Genomic DNA, 10,517 nt, shown 5'->3' on the forward strand with positions numbered 1-10,517 from the left:
GCACAGCAGCCAGCCTGCCGGCCCCCCCGGCTCCCGGCCGGGCTACCGCAAACCCGGCAAGAACTGCACCAGCCACAAAAGCCGCAACCGAACCTCCAAACCGGTGTCCTTGGGGCCGCGGAAAAACGGGCAGGAGGTTCCAGACTATGTGCCTGATTATCAGCACAAATTCAGTTTCGGGGTGATGCCCACACTCCACCCCAAACGCAAGGGGAAGTGCACCCGTCGGACGCCCATCCGCCCGCCCAGCGGGGTGCAGCAGGCAGCCGGCTGCCCGGGGCTCAGGGCATCGCTCCTGGTCTTCATGATGGTGTTGGCGGCCGTCATCCGCTGAGCCAACCCCCCCCGGGAGGGAATCTGTACTGCCACCAATCTACAAAGGACCAGAGTTTCTTTTCTTCTTCTTTTTTTCCTACGTGGCGAGCGCTGGCGAAGGGCAGAATGTTGTCTCGGCTTCCGAGGGTCTCTCCGTGCCCGACGCAGACTGTGCCGGGGGCAGCGGGAGCAGATTAAAAGGCATTATCACACCTTGTCACAAACAGCCTAACTGAGCACCTACAACAAAAACAATCCAACCCTACAAAAATAACAAAAAACCAACCAACCAAGAACTAACAAGCAGGTAACAGGGACAGTGACAACAACCGGACAAACGGACTGTTATCCATGCTCCTGGGAAATCCTGTTCCTTTGGGAGCGCTCTGAACGACCCCTCCAATTACTGAAAGGAACATAATTGCTGTAAAAAAAAATAATTATCACCAATTAAGCCTACACTGTTTCTCTGAAAGTGAGTGCAAGGACATGGATACCGATGTAATACCGGACATTGGTTCTCCCACGTTTCAGCCCTTTTGGCTCCAAACCCAGAGGCCAATGTTGGCTGGGAATCTCTTAGATGACAATCTCAAACCCCTGAATATCTCAGGCATTACAGCAGAACAGGGCTTGCCTGCTGGGCTTGGAGTAGCCAACAACCAAAGGAAAGACTAATTAGAGGTGGAATTAAAAAAGCAAACCAAAACAACAACAAACCCAACACTTACAGAAATGAGGCACCTGCAGGAGGTGCATTTTTTTGTAACCGTGTTCACACATCTGGAAAAAAACCCCAAAAGCCAACAAATACACGGGCTCCTCTCCCCCCCTCCCCTCAATTATCCATATGTATGTCTTACAATGTTTATAAACTGTATGGAAACTATATCTCCAGAACTAAGGATTGTATTGTTGAATTTATAGCAGACCAGTATATGATTTATTTATTTTTTTTTCCTCCAGACAACAAACTGGCAGCAGTGCCTACAGATGCTGAAAAGCCATGGGGCGGGCTCCGTACGCGCGGGGGGGACCCACAGTGGACCAATGTTCTCAGCAATTCACTTAATTTTGGGGGGGGTGAGGGGGGGTGGGGGGGTTGGTTGTACGCGACGCAGCAAAGTCCGTATCCAGAGAGCCAAAACTCATCCTTTACATCCTAATTTGTAACCGAGGGGGAGAGATTAATTAGTCCAAATAAATAGAGCCATAGAGCACTGTCTCTGGAGAAGATCGCCAGGCCCTGGGAAAAAAAAGGGGCTTTTTTGGGGGCTGGAAGCAGAGAGGGACTTCCCAGCCGTGCTGGTGGCGTGAGGACCTTTATAGCTGGACTGAGGTTTTCACTGGGGCAGCAAGGAGCAGTTCCCAGGCTGTGGATGGGGCTGGCAGCGTCAGGACAGGGTTTGTTTCTTAAACAGAACAGGTCGTGTCACAGGAAGAGTCAGAGAAGGGGCAAACTACAGCTCGGAGAGGACTGCAGTGCCCAGGGCTTCTGGTCCGCCACGTGAGGGGAAAAGAAATGGTCTGTAATGAAGGGGGTCGGGGCTGAGTGGGGGAGAGGGAGCAGATCTGCTCACCCAGCCCCGCGGTGCAGCGACGCGTTGGCTGGTCAGGGGCACAGCTGAGCTGGTGGCACCAGCCCTGGCAGCCCAGGGGCTCGGGGAGGTGCTGCCCACATGGTGCAGTCGATGCGAATTCCTTGTCAGCGTGGATATGTCAGACCAAACAGACACTGAAGTCAATGAAACAAGGGAAATAAAAGTGATCTTGGACAAGAAAAGGCTGCTCTTCATTTCCTGACGCTACCCCAGCGACACGTGTCTAGCCCGGAGCTCACGGGTGGGGCTGGAGAGCCCAAAGGCAACAGCTTGTGTTTTCCACCAGCACGAGCTCCAGGAAGAACAGGCCAGCTTGGGAAATCCACTCTCCCAACCGATTTGGGGGTTGGGGAGAGTATTTACACAGCAGGAGATCCCCTAGAGGTATCTGGAACTGAGAAGGGAAACTCCCAAGCAAAAAGGAAAAAATAAAAAAAGAAATGAAAGAAGAAAATTCCCCGAGGCAATTATTTTTAAGAGCATCTGGGTGCTGGGAGCAGCCAGCTGGGGGTATGGGGGCTTCTGTCCATCTTGCAAGCGAGGAAGGGTAAGGGCTTGGATGCTTCACTGCTAAATTCCCTTCTTGGGGAATAGCAGGAGTAACTCTGGGAGGAGAAAGGAAGAGGTTACTTCATCAAGGCTTCTCCCTCCCAGCTCCTGCCCAAACTTTTCTGTCTACAGGGCTCTAAAGCTCCACTAAAGGGATGTCCAATGCAGCCAGAACAAATAATCCGTGATCCAAAATAGCTCCCTCACGTCCTACTCTCTATAACCAATAGCAACTGAATGAGTCTGGCACTGTCCCTTAGAAGTGGAGAATGTTGTTATGTTGGTTATTTCGTTTCATACGCTGGAAATCAAAGCTCTCAGTGGGAGAATGAAGAGGAGAAGCACTTTATTAATTTTTTTTTAAGTCTGTGTGTAACTCCTGTAATATAGGAGTGAAATGTCAGCACAGGAGATGCTAATGTTTTATAAATGATTTGGGTGCAGCAGGCACGATGGATAGTCTTTGAGATGAATTATATTAGAACAGACTTTGCCTGGCTCAAACCCATAATTGTATTTTTAGTACCTTTTGCTTTAACATGTAGGAAAAATAAAGGCAACTCCACCGTGTATTACAAGCCTTGTCAATCAAGTGCTCTAACTCCTAGCAATAAAGACTACTGTTTGAAAACCAGAAAGGAGACATGATATCCTACTAAATAGGAGGTGCCACTTGACATGGACTACAGGTGTCTGATGTTCCTCCTGCCTTCCCTTTAGCTGCCATCCCTTCCTGTTCTCATCCCTTCTCCACAGCCACAGCTCTTTGAGGATAAACGGAACTTTCAAGGCACACTCTGGCACAGCCTCAATAACTAACTTGCCAGCTGGTTCATGGCCCTGGTCCCCTCTCATGTGGCTCTTCCCCAGCCCCTTCATACAGCACATCTTCATCCATTTTGAATGTTGCTTTGAGGGCTGCCAGAAATCCCCTCTTCTCCAAAGCAGCAACCCCACAACCTCCAAGCACACATCCATCCAGTTGGGCTGACACAGGTATAACCAGGACTTGCCAAGACAAGTTGGAGGAAGTGGGGATTTAATTAGAATCACTCCCAGATGCCAAAGGTTGGAGGAGGTCCCTGGGGTGAATGGCTGAACCCCTGGGGCAGTGGTGACCACCATGGCCCCTTTCAGGCACCACTGAGCAGTGGTCCACGTGCTTCTATTTGGACAGGCTGGATTGACATGCTGAGGCCAAGGGGATGAGGTTCAACAAGGCCAAGTGCCAGGTCCTGCACTTGGGTCACAACAACCCCACACCATACTACAGGTTTGGGGAGGAGTGGCTGGAATGTACCTGGTGGAAAAGGACCTGGGGGTATAGGACAAGAAGAAATGGCCTCAATTTGTGCCAGGGGAGGTTTAGATTGGATATTAGGAAAAATTCTTTCATCTAAAGGGTTGTCAGGCCTTGGCCCAGGCTGCCCAGGGCAGTGGTGGAGTCCCCATCCCTGGAAGGATTTAAAAGCCATATAGATGTGGTGCTGAGGGACATGGTTTAGTGATGGCCATGGCAGTGCTGCATTAACAGTTGGACTTTATGACCTTAAGGGTCTTTTCCAACCTAAAAACACCTGTGGTTCTATAAACCCAAACCCTTCTGTGCCCCATAGCCCTGCCTGGGCTGCCCCAGCCCAGTGAGTGAGATCAGCCACAAGCTGGAGCCATCCAAGCTCAACCTTTGGCTGAGCATGGATTCCCATCTCCAGAACACAGGCAGACAGGGCTGCCTGCTCCCGAGCTGGTTAGATGCTGCCAACAGCTCCCTCAGCTCAGCTGCCAGCTCCAAACACCTCCCTTGGGAATCATGTCACTGGAGCATTTATTTGCTCATCGTTTCTCCCGTTGCTCTGGCGCTCCCTGGTCTGGCAGGCGAGAAGTCCCTGTCGCTGCCTTCCCCTCCTTCACATCAGTGAGCTTTAATGTTCTAACTGTGGGCTGCTCATGCAAATCCCTTCCATTAAAAAAAAAAAGAAAGAAAGTAATGGCAGAGAACCCAGCAGAGACCCCAGACTGTGCCTCTGGAAACTCACCCCCGGCAGCAGAATCCCATTTCCTGAGTCAGAGCCAATTTTCTCTCCATTGTACCCACTTCTCCACAGCTTCATCCCGTAATTGCTAATACGGAGCTTTTCACACATGCTTTGAAAACACAAACCATCCTGCACTGCATCTCTTATCCACCCAGGCAGGATGGAAACCAAACACTGCTCAGACACTGAGGATACATTTGGAGTTTATCAGTCGCAGCCAAGACCAGCAGCTCCTCATGTGTTCCCCATCGCTTCCCAGACAGCACTTGTGCCCCCCCAGCTCCAATTCCAAATTATTTCCTTTGCCTCTGGAAGCTGCTCTGCCACACACACCCCATTCAGAGGGACAGAAAAGAACAAAAGCAACACTAGACATTTTTTGTGAGCTAAGTAGCACTTCCTGTGGTCTTTCAGGCTCACCCTTCCCTAAATCCTCCATCTGTGTATGCTTTCCCTGTCTTAGGTTCAGCTACACCCTTGGGAATGTCTCCCAAGCTCCCATTTTCCATTGCATGACCAATAATATTTCCCTTTCCATCACTTACTGTATTCCTTGAGGTCCTGTGGGTTGGTATTGTTGCCCTCTCCCACCAACCCTCCTCTCTCCCTTCATGCCTCAGCACCCCAGAGCTCAGGATCACTCTGGAGAGACACGAGGTGGCCAACACCAGGTGATGCTGCTGGGAATGGTGAGGACAGGGATGCTTTTGGATTGCTGAACACCTTGGAGCTTGTGGCCTCCAGACAGAAGCAAAATCAGCAACAGAAACAGGACACAAGAGGGTGGCAGCCATGCTCACGTTGTGGCATGTGTGTTTTTGGGAAGCTGGCACCTTCCCAAGGAGCCAAACCACCTCTCTCCCAGCACCCCTCCACAGTCTCCATCCACTTCACTGTCTCCCAAAATACTCCATCTTCCCCTTTTCCCAGGGAAACTGCCTTCAAAGGGGAGAAGGCTCACCACCTCACTCCCCCACTCAAAAGCAGTGAATTAGGTGAAGAACAGCAAGCACTGCAACTCCAGCTGCTCACTGCCCAGCTCGTTGCTCACTAAAATCCTTCTTTTCTTTCCTCAACTCGTGAATATGGGTGAAATTCTCTCTGTGTCCAGCCACTCTGCAGACACATCTTTATCTCTCTGCAGGCTCCTCAGCTCATCCCCACCCTCATCCGCACAGCCCGAGTCCTTTCTCTGGAGCTTGCCCTCCATCCTCTTCCTCCTTTGTGAAAACAGAATCAAAATAACTGTTTAACAAATCAGCCATTACCTTCTCCCATGTCACCAATTCCCTGCTATCATTTCGTAATTGGCCAATTTTCTCTTTTACCCTCTCTCTGCTCTGAATATGTCTCGGGAAGCTCTGATTGTGTGTTAAAATATCCTCCCTAATTCACTGCTCAATATCTCTTTCTGCTCTTCTAATTGCCCTTTTAACTTGCTTCTAATTTTTTTATAAAATCTCCTAATCCTCTTCCTGCACAAGTTGTTTACACGCACCGGAGAATGTATATGTATTAGCAGATGTTCCTGGGTAAATAATGCACAAAAGAATATTACTGCTTCACACAAGCTGCAATTACTGCTTCCCTCAGAATAAGCCCTGGTTAACCCCCCTATTTAGGGCACGCACCCCTGCTCTCCCTGCACATCTCCAGGCTATTTCACTCCTGCTGCAGAACATTAACACCACCAGCTCCACCACGGCTGGCTCTCTGGCTTCTGGAAGAGAAGAACAAAGAATTAAAAAGAAGCAAAGGATAAAGGGAATGGTTGCAATAATTTATTATTTTTTATTTGGAGGGGACACACACACATAGCTAGAAGTGAACAAAATAGCTACGTGAGTCCAACACAGGCACAACCCCAAGTAATAAAGAAATGTGATAGTCTGGGGGCTGTTGATTTATGGGCAGCTTGTTGTGCCCCCTGCTCAGGGGAACCAGTTCCCAAAGCTCTTGTGCTGCAGACAGGCAGAGGATCAGGCAGGTGTGTTTGCCATCCGCTTTGTAAGAGACTGCCTAAAATTACTCCAAATTCCCTTTCTCTTTTTCATTTCTTCTCTCAATTTGTTTGTGGTCTCCTCACAAAATGCTGCAGTACCTGCCAGGAGCTTTGAATTCAGTATTTTGCAGCTGAATGGGGGGGATGCTAAATCGTGGGTTTAAAGTTGTACATCTCACTCAGATGAAAAGACTCAGGTCATTGTCCAAGGAAAGAAACCCAGGGTTGGGGCAGAAGTCAGTGTTTTGCAACCCAGCCCTTGATCTTGTGCAGGTACTGGGAAGGTACTGCTGGTACTGGGAAGCTCTGGGAGATGGGGACTATTTTGCACTTACACACTTGCAGGGGCAGCTTGTTGCCAAACCATGATTAACAACAACATTCTGGCCTCAGAGTCCACTTTCACCACCTCCATCCTGCCCAAACCAGGTCCTGCTACACCCCGTGGGGCTGTCTGCACCTCTGCCAAACATCCATGTGCTTCCCTGGGGACTGAAGATATAATTAAAAAAAAGCAATGGAGAGGGAAGGAAACCAAAGTCAGGTGGAACCAGTCAAAGCTCACCTCCTGCTCTGCCACACAGGGTCAAAAGCAAAACACTTCTATTAAAATAGGAAATTGCTCCTATGACAGGCTGTGGATTTCTGAGGCCGTTATGGAACAACAAAACTCTTGGCTCTTTGCTGACCTGCCCAGAAAGATTTCCATTTCTTCCCCATGTCTGTACATGTTATTCCCCAGAGAAGCAGATCCCACTCCCAGCAAGGGGTTGCCATCCCCAGAGATGTTTGCTTCAGTTTGAGCTGCACCAGTTTCATTTGACCTCCCCAGCCCACGGGCAGGTCCTGCAGCATCCTCAGCCCAGGACTCTGTGCTGCACCTTCCCCACCTCACAGCTGAGGTTTAACTCCTCGACTTCAAGCCCACCAGTGTGACTTCAGTTATTGTATTTTTTTTTTTCCCCTACAGACCTGATGAAACCTCTCAGACTTGGTTTCTCAATAGTGCACACAAATTGCTCTCCCTGGAAAAGGTTTTCATAGCTATTCCCTCAGTCAATCCTTCTGCAGCTAAAATATTCTGTAGTCAAAGGTCTGCTTGCAGGTCTTCTCTAAAGAAGCATTTCTAGGTGGGCTGTCTCAAGACCTGCCCTGCGTGCCCTCATGTCCTCACAATAAGCCCTGTTTAACCCTCCTGGGAGTTCACAGAGTATCTGTATTATTTTCAACTCACCTTTTTAGAATGAGGTTAATGCATAAAAACTTAATAATAATAATAAAAGGAAAATCAGGGTGACATTTCTGGGTCTCAGTCCTGAGAAGGACCCAAACACACAAAACCCAAGACCCACTGACACACAGAACAGGCTGCCTGCAGGGCACCACTGCACAGCCCTGTGTGCCCTGGCCCCCAGGAGAATCCCTGCAGCTGGGGAGACCTTTTTGGGGGCTCCTGACAGAAGAACACCCTGGGACACATGCTCCTCTGAAGCTGTTGCACTAAATGCTTTTCCAAAGGCCCAGCTCGGGGAGCAGCTCCATGGGAGCAGCAGGCGGCACAACCGCATCCTTGCCACGGCAGGAAGAGTCCTCGGCTCCTTCCTGCATCTACTTAGCACGTAGAAAGCAAAAGGAAACCAGAGAACACACACATATGGAGCCCCTGCTAAACCTGAACTAAATATACCAGGGGATGCTGACAGCCTGCCTCAGCTTGCTGCTGCTCCAGCTGGCGTGGCAGGACCCCCAGCACCCGGCCTGCCCGGTGGCTGGAAGGGTTTTCCACAGAGTAAACATGGGAGAACCCCAAAATCCCAGTGCATGTGCTGTGAGCACCACTGCCAGCACAGCACTGCCTGGGAATGCTGGTGCCAGCATCCAGATGGCAAAAGGATACAAGGCAGCCCTGCCTGACAGCATCCTCTTCTCTGATGCTCCATCATCCCAGGTGCTTGCAGGAGCCCCTTCCTGGCACACAGGGTGAGGAGCAGCTCTGGGACCAGGCAAGGACATCCATGGGCATGAGCTGTGCAGCATGCCAGGGCTAAAGAAGCACTGAGGAGGGGATTGCTGGGAAGGGAGATGGGAATGCTAGAGGTAAAAGCAGTGAGAGGTGAGGCAAGGAGAGGCAGGAGCAGCAGGAAGGAGAGCAGGCTGGAGCGGGTGCAGGCAGCCTTGGAAAGGGGGGTGGGGAAAAAGGGAAAGGTGGTCATATTTGACTCAAGAATGAAGGAAAGTCAGCAGAGAAATTATTAGAGGCAATTATGTGAGCAGAGTATGTGAAAAGTAATCCCAGCTGCAGGAAGAACGAAGTGATGATGTGATTCAAGGGGGCCCAAGAGAAAAAGCACAAGAGCAGCGCTGACCTGGTTTGCAGATGGATCCATCTCCACCCCTGCTGAAGCCCAACCCCATCCAGCACACCCAGCTCTCCAGTGGCTGGCGTGACTTCTTCCCAGGGCTGGGGCAAGTGTGTGTCCTGCAGGTCATCTGGGAATCAGATTTTGCCTAAGAGTCAGCACAAACATAAGTGCAAACAAGAGTTCACTATTCACCCCTCTCCTTCCAGCAGAACAATGTTCTCCAGTCCAATGCAGCCCCCTGTCCCTGGATGTCAATATTTTTAACACAGGCTAATCACTTTATTTCCATTTGCTCTCTTTCTTATTTTTCAGGTCTGTGGAAATAAAAGCTAATTTTTGCCTGGGCTGGTTCTGATAATTTCAAGTCATGCACTAAACACAGCAATTCTCAAATAGATTTTTTTTCTTTCCCCCTGCTGTGTGACTTCCCCCAAGTTACATTATATACAGAAAACCAACATGAGCTTCAAACAGCAGAACAAGAAAACAAAAAGCAGCTCCTACATCAAGTCAGATCCCAGCTCCTCAGGCTTCCAGCACATCTCAACACAGAAATAGAGCAAAAGGGCCATTGCATGTAGGCCAATTTTCGCTGCAGTTCCTTTTGGCTCTGATTTTCAGGCCCCAGTGGAGTGGTGAATTCATGAATAAATGCAAGTAAACTCAGCTTATCCACTCTTATTTTGAGCAGTGGAGTTTACTCACCTCATGCTGCTTCAGCTGGAACACCAAAAGGTAAGTTTAAAGTGGGGAAAAAAAAAGGGGAGGGGAAGTGGGGGATAATTTACTGCTGCCCTCGCCTACCGACTCAGCGAGTCCAGCGCGGACTGAAGGCAGGGCCAGGATGCTGCAGCCCCACAGCAACTCCTGCTCTGGGTACCTAACATCTGCAGTGCTCTCCTGGTGCTGAGAAGAGCTGGAGCTGGTGACCAGCAGAGTGAGGCTCCTTGTGCCACCTAGAAGCTCAGCTGAACGGGATCTACTGCTGGACCTACCCAAAACACGGCAGGTGGAAAGCTCTGTCCAAGGAGAAGACATCCTCAGATGATCCTCTCCATGGGGAGGCAGTGTCTGGGGGAGGAGGGCTGTGTTTTGACTGCAAACTACATGAGGGCCTTCCAAATTGAAAAGAAATTGAACAAACATCTGAGAGTTTAAGAAGACACCATTAGCCTGAGACCACTTCACCCAGCCATGGGTGTCCTTCACATGAACAACACAGGACCAACAACCATGTGATGCCATCCCAAGGACTTTTCCCAAAGACACAGCCAGCTGAAGATGCTTTCAGAGGTGAACTACAGCACTGCAAAGGTCATGAATTAAATACCCTAAATACCACAGGTTGCTCCTCAGAGCTGGGACCACACCTGCCCACTCGCCTGCTCTGTACGACCTGTGAGTCCCTCCGAGCTCTGCCCCAGTGCGGCACAGGAACCCACTCAGACAGGATCTGAAGTCTACTGAGATAAACCCATTATGATTATCACATTAAGGGGAAAAAAAAAAAAAAAAAAAAGGAAAACCCTGCAATTAAATCTCCCTGCAAGCAGCCCTTCTGCTCAGCTCTGACCATCACCGAGCGGCTGCCGCACTTGTCTCCTTGTGGTCAAAACAGCTGCAAGAGCCAGTTCCTTCAAAGTTAAAAGAA

The 10,517-nt window shown here is 49.8% G+C and overlaps 1 protein-coding gene across 1 annotated transcript in view; it reads left to right on the forward strand.

Annotated features, from left to right (window-relative positions):
- Positions 1-334, forward strand: part of RTN4RL1 (reticulon 4 receptor-like 1) — a 21,988-nt gene extending 21,654 nt beyond the window's left edge. The window contains exon 4 of the mRNA XM_009995131.1: positions 1-334. This exon is cut by the window's left edge and continues 14 nt beyond it. Within this exon, the coding sequence (XP_009993433.1) occupies positions 1-334 (334 nt within the window).
- The last annotated feature ends 10,183 nt before the right edge of the window (positions 335-10,517 follow it).

Source organism: Chaetura pelagica, unplaced genomic scaffold, assembly GCF_000747805.2.
Source record: "Chaetura pelagica isolate M959 unplaced genomic scaffold, ChaPel_1.0 scaffold713, whole genome shotgun sequence".
Classification (NCBI taxonomy): Eukaryota; Metazoa; Chordata; class Aves; order Apodiformes; family Apodidae; genus Chaetura; species Chaetura pelagica.